Source organism: Macaca mulatta, chromosome 20 (assembly GCF_049350105.2).
Source record: "Macaca mulatta isolate MMU2019108-1 chromosome 20, T2T-MMU8v2.0, whole genome shotgun sequence".
Lineage (NCBI taxonomy): Eukaryota > Metazoa > Chordata > Mammalia > Primates > Cercopithecidae > Macaca > Macaca mulatta.
The window spans coordinates 42,122,975-42,141,132 of NC_133425.1; the positions used below are offsets into that span (position 1 = coordinate 42,122,975).

The window sequence follows — 18,158 nt, forward strand, 5'->3', positions numbered from 1 at the left end:
TAGCACCTTTTTAAAAAATCAAGTTTTTCTTTTTTAATGTCTACATATTGAAAAATGTAAACTTAGTAAATACTACTTGTTTTAAGACTATGGAAGAGGACCGTTTCATGGATGGTAAGAAGTTGCTAAAGGCATCATGCCAGACATGATTTTAACTAAAATTAAGAATATATGATATAATTAGGCCGGGCGCGGTGGCTCAAGCCTGTAATCCCAGCACTTTGGGAGGCCGAGACGGGCGGATCACGAGGCCAGGAGATCGAGAGACGATCCCGGCTAACACGGTGAAACCCCGTCTCTACTAAAAAATACAAAAAAACTAGCCGGGCGAGGTGGCGGGCGCCTGTAGTCCCAGCTACTCGGGAGGCTGAGGCAGGAGAACGGCGTAAACCTGGGAGGCGGAGCTTGCAGTGAGCTGAGATCCGGCCACTGCACTCCAGCCTGGGTGACAGAGCAAGACTCCGTCTCAAAAAAAAAAAAAAAAAAAAAAAAAAAAAAGAATATATGATATAATTAAATATTTCCATGATAAAGGGATTACATCCAAATGTTTAAAATCTACTTAGAATGGCATCAGTAATAATAATGGTTGCCTTTTTTCTGCTACAAGTAATGAATACCTGCTACATAGATCTAGAATGACTAAAGGTGATGTCTCTTTTTTCCCCCCTACCCTTTTTAGTTTTAGAACTTTAGCAGACTAAGGCTAAAGAAATACCACAATCAAATGATCCCAACATAAGCATGTCTGGCAAGGCCTGTGGTATTGGGGAATAAACATGAGCTTTGGAATCACACACACTTGGGTTTAAATTCTGGCTCTGCTACTTCTCCCCTAACAAAAGCCCAAAATCTCACTGAGCCTAAGTTTTCCTATTTATAAAATAGAAAAGCTGGGCACAGTGGTGTGCACCTACAGTCACAGCTACTCAGGGGCCAAGGCAGGAGGATCACTTGAGCCAAAGAGTTTAAGTCTGTAGTATGCTATGATCATACCTGTGAATAGCCACTGCACTCCAGCCTGGGCAATATAGGGAGACCCCATCGCTTAAAAAAAAAAAAAGAATAACAATAGCTAAAGTAGAAATACCTGCCTTGTGAGGATTAAAGTTATTATTGTATTTGTGAAGTGCACTTTGGGAGGCTGAGGCAGGCAGATTGCCTGAGCTCAGGAGTTCAAGACCATCCTGGGCAATATGGCGAAACCCTGTCTCTACTAAAAATACAAAAAATTAGCCAGGTGTTGTGGCTTGTGCCTGTAGTCCTAGCTATGCAGGAGGCTGAGGCACAAGAATTGCTTGAACCCGGGAGGTGGAGGTTGCAGTGAGCCGAAATCGTGCCACAGCACTCCAGGCTGGGTGACAGACGAGACTATCTCAAAAAAACAGAAGCTATGTAATTTGTTATTTGGTGCCAAGATTTAGATTTCTAGCTCCCAGCCTACATCTTTGTCCTATGCTGGATGCTTCCTGCTTTCAAACATCAGACTTCAAGTTCCTCAGTTTTGGAACTCGGACTGGCTCTCCTTGCTCCTCAGCTTGCAGACAGCCTATTGTGGGACCTTGTGATCATGTAAGTTAATACTTAATAAACTCCTCTTTATATACATATATATGTATATACATATATATATGTATATACACATATATGTGTGTGTATATATATCTCCTGTCCATCTAGAGAACCCTGACTAATATAGATGCTTACTAGTTAGTGAATTCATGTGTTTCAGTACTGTTATAAACACTTTTTGGAAGCTCACTTCTTTAACAGTTCTTCATGGTTTAACTGATTTAAAAGGTTTTTTTGTCATGTTTTCAAATACAACAGTAAAGAGGACAGTATAATGAAACCCATACACATCACCTAGACCCAAATTATTAGATGTTGCCATACTTGCTTAACTATACCTTCCTTTTTCTCTGAAGTCATTTAACCACATTGCCAATATCACATCTCACAAAATTAATAGTAACTCTATCATCAAATGTGAAATTCATAATCTAAATGTCTCAAAAATATCTTTTTATTGTTTGCTCAAATCAGGGTCAACACAAGGTTCACACTTGACATTGAGTTGTGAATTTTTAATTATAAAAGTAATACATGCGGGCCAGGCACAGTGGCTCACACCTGTAATCCTAGCACTTTGGGAGGCCGAGGTGGGCAGATCACGAGGTCAAGAGATCAAGACCATCCTGGCCAGCATGGTGAAAGCCTGTCTCTACTAAAAATACAAAAATTAGCTGGGCGTGGTGGCGCATGCCTATAGACCCAGCTACTCGGGAGACTGAGGCAGGAAAATCGCTTGAACTCAGGAGGCGGATGTTGCAGTGAGCAGAGATTGCGCCACTGCACTCCAGCCTGGCAACAGAGCAAGACTCCATCTTGAAAAAAAAAAAAAGGAATACGTGCTTATTGTAAAAAAAAAAAAAAAAAAAAAAAAGATTCAAAAGGTTCAGAAAGATAAATGAAAAGTGGAATTCCACCTCTTCCAATCACCCACTTTTCACATTCCACTGTTAAGTTTCTTGCATATCCTACAATTTTTTAATGCACATATAAGCATATGTCTCTTCACAAATGGGATGATACCATATATACATTCTATAATTTTTTTAAGAAAAAATGGCTTTCAGTATATCTAGATATATCTATAACAGCTGTGAGGTATTCCACTATATGGATATGGCAAAATTCATTTAACTAAAACCAAACTAATAGGCATGTGTTGGTTGTTTCTACTGGGCCATTAGCAACTGTGCTATAGTAAACATCATTTTGCATAAATCTCTATACAATTGTTCAAGTACAGAGGGATAAATTTCTAGAAATAAAATTACTGGATGAAAGAAAGCATGGGCATGACTTTTATTTGGATACATATCCATCAAAAGTGGGAGAATGCCATTTTCCCCACACCCTCACCAATTCTTCACCAATCTGACAGGTGAAAAGAGGGGGCCCCAACTACCTTTTCGAGTTTCTCTGCCCAGCAGTTTCCAGTGACTGTACATGCACATGGAAAAGTCCCATTAGAAATAGTTGACCCAACACAGTTGCAATTAAATATTTGAGCTAAGTACATACTAGCAAAGTACTAAAATCCAGAAAAACTCAAGCTTCATAAAACCTCAAATTTCAAATCAGGGATGCTAAAATCCACATAGCTCACTTGTGTGGGCCTGGCCTAAACAGACCCCTCAAAGGAACTTTGGAGGGAAATTGTTTCTCTAGGTAAGGAATAACAGCATAAAGGGAAAAAAATTAAAATTGATAGATACAGGATTCTTTCTAGATCTGCCCTGTCCAATATAAATGCCACTAACCACATGTGGCTATTAAACACTTAAAATGTGGCTAGTGCAACTGCAGAACTGAATTTCTAATTTTATTTGATTTTAATACAGGTAAAAGTGGATACTTCAGTTATTGGAAAACTGTGAGTTATATTTCAAACAACTTGAGTATGTAAATACATTTTTCCACAGTAAGTTTTAAGAAATCTAAATACAGGCCGGGCGCGGTGGCTCAAGCCTGTAATCCCAGCACTTTGGGAGGCCGAGGCGGGTGGATCACAAGGTCAGGAGATCAAGACTATCCTGGCTAACATGGTGAAACCCCGTCTCTACTAAAAATACAAAAAACTAGCCGGGCGTGGTGGCGGGCGCCTGTAGTCTCAGCTACTTGGGAGGCTGAGGCGGGAGAATGGCGTGAACCCGGGAGGCGGAGCTTGCAGTGAGCCGAGATCACGCCACTGCACTCCAGCCTGGGAGACACAGCGAGACTCCGTCTCAAAAAAAAAAAAAAAAAAAAAAAACGAAATCTAAATACAGATTAAGTACGTCTGATGAAAACCTAGCATCTGAATTGACAAGATTTTTTGTGTGGGGGGGGTGGGGGGTGGGGACAAAGTTTTGCTTTGCCACCCAGGCTGGAGTGCAGTAGTGTGATCTCAGCTCACTGCAACCCCTGCCTCCTGTTTAAGTGATTCTTGTGCCTTAGCCTCCCAAGTAGAGCCCAGCTAATTTTTGTATTTTTAGAGATGGGGTTTTACCATGTTGGCCAGGCTGGTCTCGAACTCTTGGCCTCAAGCAATCTGCCCACCTTGGCCTCCCAAAGTGCTGGGATTACAGATGTGAGCATGCCCAGCCTTGACATGTGTTTTTAAGTGTAAAGTATACCAGATTTTGGAGACTTAGTATGAGAAAAAGAATAAAAATCTCTTTTTTTTGAGACAGAGTTTTGCTCTTATTGCCCAGGCTGGAGTTCAATGGCGGATTCTTGGCTCACTGCAACCTCCACCTTCTGGATTCAAGCGATTCTCTGGCCCTAGCCTCCTAGTAGCTGGTAAAATATCTCAATTTTATCTTGATTATGTATTGAAATATTTTTGATACACTAACATATAAATTATTAAAATTGATTTTCAATGAGTTTTGTTAGAGAAGCTACTAGAAATGTTTTAATTATGTGTATAGCCTGTACTATATTTTTGTTGGGCAGTGCTGCTCTAGATATGGTAATTAACTACCTTTTTCTGGGGAGATGATTCTAGCATTCTCCAGAATCTTAAGTCCAAAGGAGGGTATGAACCACAATAGAACTACAAAATACACACTCTAGCTCCTTCTGGAGGCTGCCCTCAAAAAACCTTTTAAGGAAAGATAACTGACATTTAAAAAATAAGACATTTTACCAAATCACTGTCACTGTCTCATCAAAGGACAACTTCCAGCAGCTGTGTCTTCTGATGTTCATTCTTCAGCTGACCAACTTGGAGCAGGCCTACACTTGCTGATACTGAAACTGTTCCCAACGAGGGTTAGCCTTCCAGAGGAAACTTAACAACCTGAGAACTGCAGCAGCAGGATAACCTCTCCACCTGCCTACCTCTCCATCAAAAAAGAAGAGCCTCTGTTTTGGAACAAAAATCCTGAAAGGTGGTGAAACTGTTGCATGTCTAATTAAAATCTAAAATTCACAACATTGACTAAAGCTGCTCACCTGAGGCTAAGCACAGTGGCTCACGCCTATATTCCCAGCTCTTTGGGAGGCCAAGACAGGTGGATCACCTGAGGTCAGGAGTTCAAGACCAGCCTGGCCAACATGGCAAAACCCCATCTCTACTAAAAATACGAAAATTAGGGCCGGGCGCGGTGGCTCAAGCCTGTAATCCCAGCACTTTGGGAGGCCGAGATGGGCAGATCACGAGGTCAGGAGATCGAGACCATCCTGGCTAACATGGTGAAACCCCGTCTCTACTAAAAAAATACAAAAAACTAGCCAGGCGAGGTGGCAGGCGCCTGTAGTCCCAGCTACTCGGGAGGCTGAGGCAGGAGAATGGCGTGAACCCGGGAGGCGGAGCTTGCAGTGAGCTGAGATCCAGCCACTGCACTCCAGCCTGGGCAACAGAGCGAGACTCTGCCTCAAAAAAAAAAAAAAAACAAAAAACGAAAATTAGCTGGGCGTGGCAGCACATGCCTGTAATCCCAGCTACTTGGAAGGCTGAGGCACAAGATCACTTGAACCTGGGAGGCAGAGGTTGCAGTGAGCCAAGAACATACTAGTGCACTCCAGCCTAGGTGACAGAGGAAGACTCTCTCAAAAAAATAAAATAAAAAACTAAAGCTGCTCACCCGAGAAAAAAAATGGGAATAGCACAAAAATCATGTAGAAGTAAGGAAATTTAAAAGATTGTGTATTTTTAAATAACAAAGTACTCCTTTTAACCATTTTGCAAGTTGGTAAAGTATCTAAATATACATATGTACAAGTTTGTAAATGTGTTAGTTGAAGCTGGGTGTGGCGGCTCACACCTATAATCCCAGCACTTTGGGAGGCTGAGGCAGGTGGATCGCTTGACCTCAAGACCAGGTTGTGCAACATGGCAAAACCCTGTCTCCACTAAAAATACAAAAATTAGCTGGGTGTAGCAGTGGGCACCTATAGTCCCAGCTATTCGTGATCGCCTGAGCCCAGGAGGCAGAGGCTGCAGTGAGCCAAGATCACGCCACTGCACTCCAGCCTGGGCAACACAGTGAGACCCTGTCTCAAAAAAAAAAAAAAAAGTGTTAGTTGCTTGCCATGTTGAGAACAGTGTGATTTCAGTGAAGGGATCACAGGGCTACTCTAATGCATACAGAAAAGTGTTTAAATGTACAGTGGACCCTTGAACAATGTGAGGGTTAGGAGTGCCCTACCCCCTTGCAGTTGAAAATCTGGGTATAACTTTTGTCTCCCCAAAAACTTAACTACTAATAGCCTACTGTTGACTGGAAGCCCTATCAATCATATAAACAGTCAATTAACACCCATACATACACATGTACATGTGTGTGTATATATACATATACTGTCTTTTTTTTTTTTTTTTTTTTTGAGATGGAGTCTTGCTCTGTTGCCCAGGCTGGAGTGCAGTGGTACAATCTTGGCTCACTGCAAACTCCACCTCCCGGGTTCAAGCAATTCTCCTGCCTCAGCCTCTGGAGTAGCCGACATTATAGGCATCTGCCACCACGCCCCAGTAACTTTTGTATTTTTAGTAGAGACGGGGTTTCACTGTGTTGGCCAGGCTGGTCTCGAACTCCTGACCTCAAGTGATCTGCCTGCCTCCCAAAGTGCTGGGATTATGGGTATGAGCCACCGCACCCGGCTTATATACTGTATTCTTACAATAAAGTAAGCTAGAGAAAAGTTATTAAAATCATAAGGAGGAGAACATATATTTACTATTCATTAAGTGAATCATCATAAAGGTGTTCATCTTCGTCATCTTCCTGTTGAGGAAGCTGCGGAGTGGGATGAAGAGGAGAGCATGGTGTTGCTGTCCCAGGGGTGGCAAAGGCAGAAGAAAATCCACGTATAAGTCGACCGTGCAGTTCAAACCCTGTTCAAGGGTCAACTGTACATGTATATAGGAAGTGTACGTGTAGAGTGACAACATCGAGCGTGCTACAGCCTGAGGCAGCAGAAGAGCCGCTTTCCTTGATGTCTCAGGATGTATCATTTCTGTGTTTTCTCAGAAAGCTGAACCTCATTACATTCTTATCTCTTTCATAAATGGCCTATCAGCTTCCAGACTTACAAGACCAGAAATTTGTAACTAAGACAGAGGGGTTAGGACAGGGCAGAATTACCAGAGAGGTGCAGGTGTGTGGAGATTTAAAAAACACATTCAAAATGATCACTGCTCCGATTTGGCTATGAGAGTTGACATATTTTGACATTTCAAGTGATGCTGATTCTCAAGAGGGAGCATAAGTTAAAGCAAGTTTGAAGATCACTGTCCTAAATCCACATGGCTTGACACAAGAATGGGGTAGTACAATAAAATGTCAGCTCATACCTGAGCAAATCAAAATTCTAGGAATTCTTTGTACTGGAGGAGATAATACGAATAACATGGCCCCTGCAAAGTAGTCTACTGAGTTATTTAATCAGTGTGAGTTTAGAATTTAAATTCGACATATGCAAAGTACCCACCTAAAGCATCCCTACACTTACCACCAAAAGTAGGTATATTTGAAAGGTACACAGAGCATTTCACACGTAGTGATCTTACAAGGCAGAAAAAAAACGTTCTTAGGAAGCTTCTTTACAGCCACTTTTCATCCACAAGGAAGGCAGCAGCCATAACCATTTTTACAAAATAAGTGGAATCAATAATACCAAAAAGCCAAATTATTTAAATTTTCGAGTCATCTCTTCACTTCACCACTGGCCTCAGTAATTTCTGGACCCACTGGAGCAGCAGAGTTGAAGGTTAGGGAGAAGTCGGAAATTTCCTTAACCTGTTGGCAGCAGTCACCACATAGAAATGTTTCTTGAGGCAAAGAGAATAAAAGAAAAGAAAAAGCATATATTTCAGACCAGTTGCTTTATGAAGAAACAATAAAAGGATTTAAGTGAGTCCAGCTGCTGGGGTTGGTTTAAATCTGATCACCTAAAGGAAAAACAAGTTTCTAAAATAATTATAGAATAATCATATGACTTTCAGGGGCATGTTGGGAGTAAATATGAAGTGGGAAGATATATCATCCTACCCCCTTTTTTTCTTTTTTTTTTAAGGGGGGGTGGGGGTGGGGATGGGGTCTGGCTCTGTTGCCCAGGCTGGAGTGCAGTGGCATGATCTTGACTCACTGCAACCTCCACCTCCTGGGTTCAAGCGATCCTCCCACCTCAGCCTCCCAAGTAGCTGGGACTACAGGCAAGCGCCACCACGCCCAGCTAATTTCTGTCTTGTTTGTAGAGATATGTCTCCACTATGTTACCCAGGCTTATCCTGCCCTTTTCACATTTTAAAAATGGAGCACCCTAGAACAGTGTCTTATTTTTATTTTTTATCAGCCTACATCGTGCTTTGATAGAACAGTGTTTTTCAAATTGTGATTCACAACCAAGCAATGGGTCATGAAATCAAATTGGTGGGTTGTGAACAGCATTTTAAAAATAAAGCCAAGTGGCACAGAATAGAAAATATCAGAATACATCATACTCTGTTAGAGAAAATGTTGTGATTTTTTTAAAACAGAGATGGGAGTCTCACTCTGTCACCCAGGCTGGAGTACACTGGCAAGATCATGGCTCACTGCAGCCTCAAACTCCTGAATTCAAGTGATCCTCCCCACTCAGCCTCCCGAATAGCTGGGACTATAGGTGTAGGTCACCATGCCTGAGTCAAATTTTTGTTGTGTGTGTGTGTGTCTTTCCCAGTATGTGTGTACACGTATAGGTATTCTTGTGTACTGGCTCCATACATAAAGGGTTTTGTTCGTGCTTTTGGATCCCCAGTGAGGATCTAAGTCTATATTAAATTGTTGGAAGCCACTTCCCTGGATTACAATTGCTTTTTTTTTTTAACTATACTTTAAGATCTAGGGTACATGTGCACAACATGCAGGTTTGTTACATATGTATACATGTGCCATGTTGGTGTGCTGCACCCATTAACTTGTCATTTACATTAGGTATATCTCCTAATGCTATCCCTCCCCCTCCCCCCACAATAGGACCCGGTGTGTGACGATCCCCTTCCTGTGTCCAAGTGATCTCATTGTTCAATTCCCACCTATGAATGAGAACATGCGGTATTTGGTTTTCTGTTCTTGCAATAGTTTGCTGAGAATTATGATTTCCAGCTGCATCCATGTCCCTACAAAGGACATGAACTCATCCTTTTTATGGCTGCATAGTATTCCATGGTGTATATGTGCCACATTTTCTTAATCCAGTCTGTCACTGATGGACATTTGGGTTGATTTCAAGTCTTTGCTATTGTGAATAGTGCCACAATAAACATACGTGTGCATGTGTCTTTATAGCAGCATGACTTATAATCCTTTGGGTATATCCCCAGTAATGGGATGGCTGGGTCAAATGGTATTTCTAGTTCTAGATCCTTGAGGAATCGCCACACTGTTTTCCACAATGATTGAACTAGTTTACAGTCCCACCAACAGTGTAAAAGTGTTCCCATTTCTCCACATCCTCTCCAGCACCTATTGTTTCCTGATTTTTTAATGATTGCAATTCTAACTGGTGTGAGATGGTATCTCATTGTGGTTTTGATTTGCATTTCTCTGATGGCGAGTGATGATGAGCATTTTTTCATTCGTCTGTTGGCTGTACAAATGTCTTCTTTTGAGAAGCGTCTGTTCATATCCTTTGCCCGCTTTTTGATGGGGTTGTTTGTTTTTTTCTTGTAAATTTGATTGAGTTCTTTATAGGTTCTGGATATTAGCCCTTTGTCAGACGAGTAGATTGCAAAAATTTTTTCCCATTCTGTAAGTTGCCTGTTCACTCTGATGGTAGTTTCTTTTGCTGTGCAGAAGCTCTTTAGTTTAATTAGATCCCATTTGTCAATTTTGGCTTTTGTTGCCATTGCTTTTGGTGTTTTAGACATGAAGTCCTTGCCCATGCCTATGTCCTGAATGGTATTACCTAGGTTTTCTTCTAGGGTTTTTATGGTTTTTGGTCTAACATTTAAGTCTCTAATCCATCTCGAATTAATTTTCGTATAAGGAGTAAGGAAAGGATCCAGTTTCAGCTTTCTACTTATGGCTAGCCAATTTTCCCAGCACCATTTATTAAATAGGGAATCCTTTCCCCATTTCTTGTTTTTCTCAGGTTTGTCAAAAATCAGATGGCTGTAGATGTGTGGTATTATTTCTGCGGGCTCTGTTCTGTTCCATTGGTCTGTTTCTCTGTTTTGGTACCAGTACCATGCCATTTGGGTTACTGTTGCCTTGTAGTATAGTTTGAAGTCAGGTAGCGTGATACCTCCAGCTTTGTTCTTTTGGCTTAGGATTGTCTTGGCAATGCGGGGTCTTTTTTGGTTCCATATGAACTTTAAAGCAGTTTTTTCTAATTCTGTGAAGAAACTCATTGGTAGCTTAATGGGGATGGCATTGAATCTATAAATTACCTTGGGCAGTATGGCCATTTTCACAATATTGATTCTTCTTATCCATGAGCATGGTATGTTCTTCCATTTGTTTGTGTCCTCTTTTATTTCACTGAGCAGTGGTTTGTAGTTCTCCTTGAAGAGGTCCTTCACATCCCTTGTAAGTTGGATTCCTAGGTATTTTATTCTCTTTGAAGCTATTGTGAATGGGAGTTCATTCATGATTTGGCTCTCTGTTTGTCTGTTACTGGTGTATAAGAATGCTTGTGATTTTTGCACATTGATTTTGTATCCTGAGACTTTGCTGAAGTTGCTTATCAGCTTAAAGAGATTTTGGGCTGAGACAATGGGGTTTTCTAAATATACAATCATGTCATCTGCAAACAGGGACAATTTGACTTCTTCTTTTCCTAACTGAATACCCTTTCTTTCTTTCTCTTGCCCAATTGCCCTAGCCAGAACTTCCAACACTATGTTGAATAGGAATGGTGAGAGAGGGCATCCCTGTCTTGTGCCAGTTTTCAAAGGGAATGCTTCCAGTTTTTGCCCATTCAGTATGATATTGGCTGTGGGTTTGTCATAAATAGCTCTTATTATTTTGAGATACGTTCCATCAATACCGAATTTATTGAGAGTTTTTAGCATGAAGGGCTGTTGAATTTTGTCAAAGGCCTTTTCCACAATTGCTTTTAAGATAGGTTTTATGTCCATGGTACTAAAGAATTCTGTTGTAAACAAAATTATAAAGTTTTAAAAGTTTAACAGGCCTTTCTTATCTTCCATTTCTAAAATGTGGAAGAATCAGGCCTCAAGCTCTAAGAAGTTAGTTCAGGAGCTTCACTGTGATTGCCACTGAGAACATACGCTTAAGCTTCATTCTGTTACTTCAAGTATCCATATAAGCACAACCAAATGTAAGTTTTATGCCAGTTATTTTTGCTCTGTGACATTTTTAAATCAAGTTAGCAGCTTTTGACATGAGAGAGATTTTTCCCCCTAAATAATCTTTCTGTTTAGAATCAAAATGTAAGTAAAAATTTGGCTACAGGCTGGGTGCAGTGGCTCATGCCTGTAATGCCAGCACTTTGGGAGGCTGAGGCAGGAGGATTGCTTGAGGCCAGGAGTTCAAGACCATCCTAGGCAACTTAAAAGACCCTGTCTGTGCAAAAAATAGAAAAGTTAGCAAGGCATGGTGGTACATGCCTGTAGTCCCAGCTACTTAGGAGGCTGAGGTGAGAAGATTGCTTGAACCCAGGAATTTAAGGTTGCAGTGAGCCATGATCATGCCACTATACTTTAGCCTGGGCAACAGAGCTAGACCCTGTCTATAAAAACAAACCCAAAAATAAGAAAAAAAGAAAAGTAAAGAAAACTTAGCTGCAGTTTTTTCAAAGGACAGATTAGAATGACAAATTTCACGTTTACTAAGAGAAAAACCAAATACCTTCCATTTTCTTTGAGCTATGTATTTCTGCAGCAGTAGTTGGGATTTGAGACGAGTTTTGGATCTTGAAGCTTTGGCAGGCAAATTATTCAGCCACTCGTGTTTCAGGCACTGTGTGGCACTCATTCTGCAGCTGTGAAATCAAACAGCAGTTAAGACTTTTAGTTGGAGTTGCATTTTCTCATCCAAAAATCTGTTCAGTTGGGTAGGAAGCCTGAGTCAGTGGAACAGATTAATCATTTAGGCAGATTCATGCCATGTACAAAAAAGGGAACTCCTTGTGTCTAAAATTCCCTTCCTTCAAAGTGCCAGAAGGTCGTCAGCAAAATGTTCTCTGACCTCTATAGCGGGAACATATTCCAGTGATTCTGGGAGGAACCACTTCCCAGAGCAGGCTAAGAAGTTGAAGCAGGGCAGTAGGAAGGCTAGCTATGCCTGGAATTGCTCTTAAAGAAGCAAAAGAACAGGAAATTTGAAGGAAGTCATTTCTCCTTCCAGAGTATGAAGGCAACTTGTTCATCTGACTTAGATTTTTTTTTCCTCTCACATAACTTTTCACAGTCAGAAAGAAACAAAACTGTAAAAGTCAGGGAAACACAAGCTATCTTAGAGCCCAGACTCTTAGGCCTTAGCCTTGGGTTGTTAATACCTTTGGTTATGTCCAGTTATTACCTTATTCTGAGTATCAAAAAACTCACATGGCTTGACCCATGACTTTGATACAGATGCTGAAGCCTAAATAGATCTTCTTCACCAAGAAACAAGGTATTCAGATCTTTCTTCTGCAAATAACATCTGCATAGCTCAGGTTTTTTTCAACCTTAGCCTATGACAAGTGATAACTTGCAGATAGGACCAATCTACATATGCTTCTTTCTAAAACTGTATTTTATGCCCCTACTTGTTTGTTTCATTTATTTCCTTTGTCCCTTTCTCTGTTCCCTTTATTCTTCCAAAGAAGTAGCAAACTAAGAAATCTTGAAAGGAATTTGTCCACAGAAAGAAAGACCTTCACAGTCAGCAGTCCTGCCCAGCTCCCAGACCTGGGGTCCCCATGAGTGACAAGCGATGAAAGGTACCTCTTCTCTTTGACCAGCAACCGGGAAACAAAGTCCTTGGCCTCCTCTGAGAGCCCTTCAAAGGTGTCAGCATCAAAATCCCAGCTACAGTTTACAATGAAATTCATGGTCTCTGCATCTGTTTCCCCTAGAAATGGGGACAAGCCACTGAGTCTACAGAAAAGAGAAAGGACCATCAGTAGGTAGAGGCCACATTTGCCAACGTGCATTGGCAGAATAGAGAAGCTTACAGAGTTCAAGTGGACCTAGCCAGAACCAAGAGGGTTCAAAAGGAAAGCACCCCCACTACTTCTCCACAGGATGGGGTCCAGTGTGTTCATTAAAGGGAGGACACGGAAGGATTTAAAATTTGGAGGCAGGAAGAATTTTTGGAATAAGTCCCCTCTTGTGCTCACCTCTTTGCACCTCATTCCTGAAGTAAAGAGTAAAATTAGGGCCCTACTTCATATGCCCAGTTATCAAGTACACATTGATTTAATTTTAGAAATAGAAATAGTCTTCCATGTCCTTGAGACAGCCAGGCTTGTTTAGATGCTACCCAGGCCCCAAGCCAAAGGAAAATGGGCTTTATTAGGCTCCCGCTAGAGGGAGGGTAAAAGAAGCAGGATACCGTGACGGCCAGCCTCAGGGATCTGAACTTCCCCAGCCTGGTGCAGCTCACACATCCGAGTGCAGGGACAGTGCGTAGCAGTTACACAATAATCAGAAGATCAGAAGCAAAACATGACTTTGCCTCTGAGAAAGCAGCCACAGGAAGTCCACAGCCGGACAGAGAAGAAAACAGGGAGCACGGGTTCAACGATGCCATAAAGGGTATCCTGCCCTGCCCCCCACCCCCTTACCCCTTCAGTGCACTCCAGCCTCATTTGGGTTTTTATTTTGTTTTGTCTTTAAACAGGGCCTCATTCTGTCACCCAGGCTGGAGTGCAATCATAGCTCACCGCAGCCTCAAACTCATGGGCTCAACCAATCCTCCTGCCACAGCCTCCCAAAGTGCTGGGATTATAGGCATGATCCAGCTCCATTTGTACCAGAGCACATGCATGTCTCTGCTGGAGGGCTTTCTCTCCAGCCGAAGCTTGCTTTCCCCACCCAGAAGTATCAGGAAATCAATTCCACTCCATCTCCATTAGTCCACATGGAATAACTGATAAGAGTTAGTGTATAAATACCCCAACTCCCTCCCCTAGATGAAATAACTCTCAGGGGGTATTCCATGATGGATTCTGGAGTTCCCCAGCAGAATGAAACTCTAGTTGCCCACAATTGGGCCTTACTCCTGAGTCATGAATACTTTTGTTTTTTTCAGTTATTACTTTTATGTCTCAGTACCAAAAAATTCAATGGCTCAAGCCATAACTTTTTTTTTTTTTTTTTTTTTTTTTTTGAGACATGATCTTGCTCTGTCACCCAGGCTGGAATGCAATGGCATGATCATGGCTCACTGCAGCCTCAACCTCCCAGGCTCAAGCAATCCTCCCACCTCAGTCTCCCTAGTAACTGGGACGACAGGCACGCACCACCATGCCCAGCTAATTTTTTTTGATTTTGGTAGACAGGGTCTCTCTGTGTTGCCCAGGCTGGTCTTGAACTCTTTGGCTCAAGTAATCCTCCCACCTTGGCCTCCCAAAGTGCTGTGATTACAGGCATGAGCCACCGTGCCCAGCTCAACCCATAACTTTGATACAGCTGCTGAAGCCCAAGTAGGCCTTCCTCACCAAGAAACAGGCCTTTAGACCTTTGTTCCAGGGAATAATATCAGCACATCTCAATTTTTTCAATATTAACCTACTACAATAACTTGGAAATACGACCGCCTTGTAAATATGGTAACTGGCTTGATAATATACCCTTCCCTGGCTCCTTTCCTTCCCCGTCTCACTACCCTATTCCTCTATTGGAGTTTCCTGGGGATACTTCCCAAATAGACTACTTGTACTCAAAATTTTGCTTCTAAGACTACCCAAAGGAAGACAAATGACCCCCATCCCCATTTCAGAGCCAGGCTGCTAAGCACTCACAGCATGTAGGTGATGACTCCCACACTCCACATGTCCGTGGGGAATGAGACAAACTCATAGTTGACGACTTCTGGGGCCAGGAATTCAGGAGTGCCGAAGTTCACCTTCAGCTTCTCTCGAGGCTTGTACCTGGGGAGGAGGGAGGGTACAAAGAACCATGGGGTGAGGCCTGGGAGATGTGGATGCTGGGGCTCATTTCTGGTGGGATGCAGACATTCCCCACTTCCCATCAGCCATATGGCCTGGACCCCACACCCACACTACACTTGTGAATTACTGGGGAATACTCAGATCCCAGGCCCCAAACTTCAGGCTTTTCTAAGTCAGTGATAGAATCAGAAAACTACAGTCTTCCTCCTCCAGGCATTTGCTTCTGTCAGTAGTCAAATTTATAGAAACAGAAATAAGGAAGGGGTTGGGGCAGGCAGAAAATGGGAAGTTATTATTTAATGGATATAGAATCTCAGTTTTGCAAGATGAAAAAGTTCTGTAGATTAGTTGCACAAAAATATGAATGTACTGATTGTACATGTTTATGGTATATATGACGCTTTTTTTTTTTTTTTTTTTGAGACAGGGTCTCACTCTGTCACCTACGCTGGAGTGCAGTGATAAGATCTCAGCTCACTGCAACCTCCACCTCCCAGGCTCAAGCAATTCTCTAACCTCAGCCTCCTGAGTATCTGGGGCTACAGGCACATGCCACCACATCTGACTAATTTTCTGTATTTTTTGTAGAGATGAAGTTTCACCATGTTGCCCGGGCTGGTCTCAAACTCCTGAGCTCAAAAACTCCACCTGTCTCAGCCTCCCAAAGTGCTGGATTACATGTGTGAGCCACTACACCCAACCGGTATAGATGATGCTTCGATACATGTGTACATTGTGGGATGGCTAAATCAAGCTAATTAACATATGTATTACCTCACATACTTATTTTTTATGGTGAGAACACTTAAAGTCTATTCTCTTGGCAATTCTCAAGTATACAATACATTGTTATTAACTATAATCACCATGTTGTACAATGGCTCTCTTGAATTTACTCCTCCTTTCTAATTGAAATATTGTATCCTTTGGCCAACATCTCCCCAGTGCCACCTGCCCTGCCTTCGGTAACCACCATCCAACTCTGCCTGTAAGAGTTTGTCTTTTTCAGATTCCACACCTAAGTGAGATCACGTGGTACTTGTCTTTCTGAGCCTGGTTTATTTCACCTAACATAATGCCCTACAGAGTCATCCATGTTGCTGCAAATGACAGGATTCCCTTCTCTTTTGAAGCAGAACAGTATTCATTTGCATATATATACCCCAGTTTCTTTATCCACTGACGGACACTAGCTGATAACTTTTATGTTATGTATTTTTTAAACCACAATTCCAAAAATAAAAAATTAGAAAAAGTTCTGGACATGAAGTTTAAGGCTAGGAAGAGAGTCAATGGCTGAGTGGGAAAGGGGGGCAAATAGTGTGTTTTAGAATCACTCTTGAAGAAAAAGAGTCTCTAGCTAAAATTTCATGGGCACTTTTTATTTGCCAGGTACTATGCTAAAAGTTTTATACATGCGTGGCATCTCTTTCCCTCCTTCCAAGAGCCCTATGAAATAGGTAGGATTATTATCCCCATTTTATAGATGAGGCAATTGAGAATAACAATAATAAAATAAATAAAATGAATATTCTGCCAATATACCCTGCTTCCTTTAAATCAGCTTTCAGAGAGCAGTCTCCTCTCCTCCAAATTTGCTGAGAGCCAGGCAGACAATGACTCAGCGCCAACACAGCTAAGCCCATCCAGTGAAAGAGCAGCAAGGTGGCGGGGGTTGAGGGACTGGGCCAGGGGACTAGATGGTTAGATAGATAGATAGATAGATAGATAGATAGATAGATACATGTTATGAGATACATATATGGATACATATATATATATGTGGGCTGTGTATCTATATATACATATATATATGTTTGTGTATATATATATATTTTTTTCTGGCTTCTAACTTGCATAGTCCTTGTTATAATGTTGGGACACTTTAGGCCTCAGGAGAGAATCTCTCTCTCTGTGTCCTTCTCCAGTCCTTCTTTCACCTGCCCAAGGCAGGACTCTAATCTGACTATGGATCAAAAGACCCTCATTCTAGAGAGTGTCCTGCCCCCTACCCTAAAGGAAGGAATGCAATACAGAGAGGCTAAGAAAAAGACAGGCCTTGCTGGGTTTAGATCATGGGCTTTTTGTCCAATCATCTTTCTGTGCCATTGTCAATCATGCCTATGTAATGATGCCTCCATAAAACCCCAAAAGGACAGGGTTGGAGAGCTTCCCAAGGGCTGAAAACGGGGAGATTCCTGGAGAGGGGACACTCAGGGAAGGCATGGAAGCTCCATGCCCCTTTCCCCATACCTCGCCCTATGTCCCTCTTCACCTGTATTCTTTGTAATATAAACAGGTAAATGTAAGTAAGTGTTTCCTTGAGTTCTTTGAGCCATTCCGGCAAATTAAGCAAACCCAAAGAGGGGGTCGTGGGAACCCCAACATGAAGACATTCCATCAGAAGCTCCAGAGGCCTGCACTTGTGACCAGTGACTGGGGGAAGAGGGGGTATCCTTGAGGACTGAGCCCTCAACCTGTGGGATCTGACGCTATCTCCCGGTAGGGGATGTCAGAACTGAACTGCAGGACACCCAGCTGGCATCCGCTGCTCGCTGGTGGGGAACCCACCTGCCCGCTTTTGATCACAGAAGTCTTCAGTGTTGTTTGCTGTGGTGTGAGAGCAGAGGAAATATAATTTGAGAGCTTTTCCCCAAACAGCCACTCGGCATGGAGGTTTTTGGTTTGACTAAGTTTTGGTAAATTGACCTACAGCCCTTTTCACCTCCCCACCAGGTAAGACTCTGGCCTATAGGATAATGTTCAGACGTGTGAGCCCCGCATTCAGGATTCCCCATTAGTGCCCTCATCTTCGACTGTATTTTCCCCCGACCGGCCTGCACATACAGGGTGCACCCTGTTCTCAGCCCACAACTCACAGGGCCCCCCCACCTCCCCTCCAGGTAGTGCTACACTAGAGCTGGCTCTCAGGTGCACGGGAGACCTGAGTGCCTCTCCTTCCAGCTCCGCCTTCAGTGATATCATCTTGGTAGCTTGTAATTAGCAAACACTGGCAAAGATTACAAATCAAACCCATCCCCTCTCACTCCCCACTCCCT

The 18,158-nt window shown here is 42.4% G+C and overlaps 1 protein-coding gene across 8 annotated transcripts in view; it reads right to left on the reverse strand.

Moving 5' to 3' along the window:
- Positions 1–7,419: 7,419 nt before the first annotated feature.
- Positions 7,420–18,158, reverse strand: part of MYLK3 (myosin light chain kinase 3) — a 56,320-nt gene continuing 45,581 nt past the window's right edge. For all 8 annotated transcript variants that reach the window (XM_015126075.3, XM_015126076.3, XM_015126077.3 and 5 more), the window contains 4 exons: positions 14,950–15,078; positions 12,929–13,081; positions 11,850–11,982; positions 7,420–7,825 (listed from right to left, as the gene is read on the reverse strand). In XM_015126075.3, the coding sequence (XP_014981561.2) occupies positions 7,766–7,825; positions 11,850–11,982; positions 12,929–13,081; positions 14,950–15,078 (475 nt within the window). In that variant the 3' untranslated portion in view covers positions 7,420–7,765. The remainder of the gene's footprint in view (positions 7,826–11,849; positions 11,983–12,928; positions 13,082–14,949; positions 15,079–18,158) is intronic.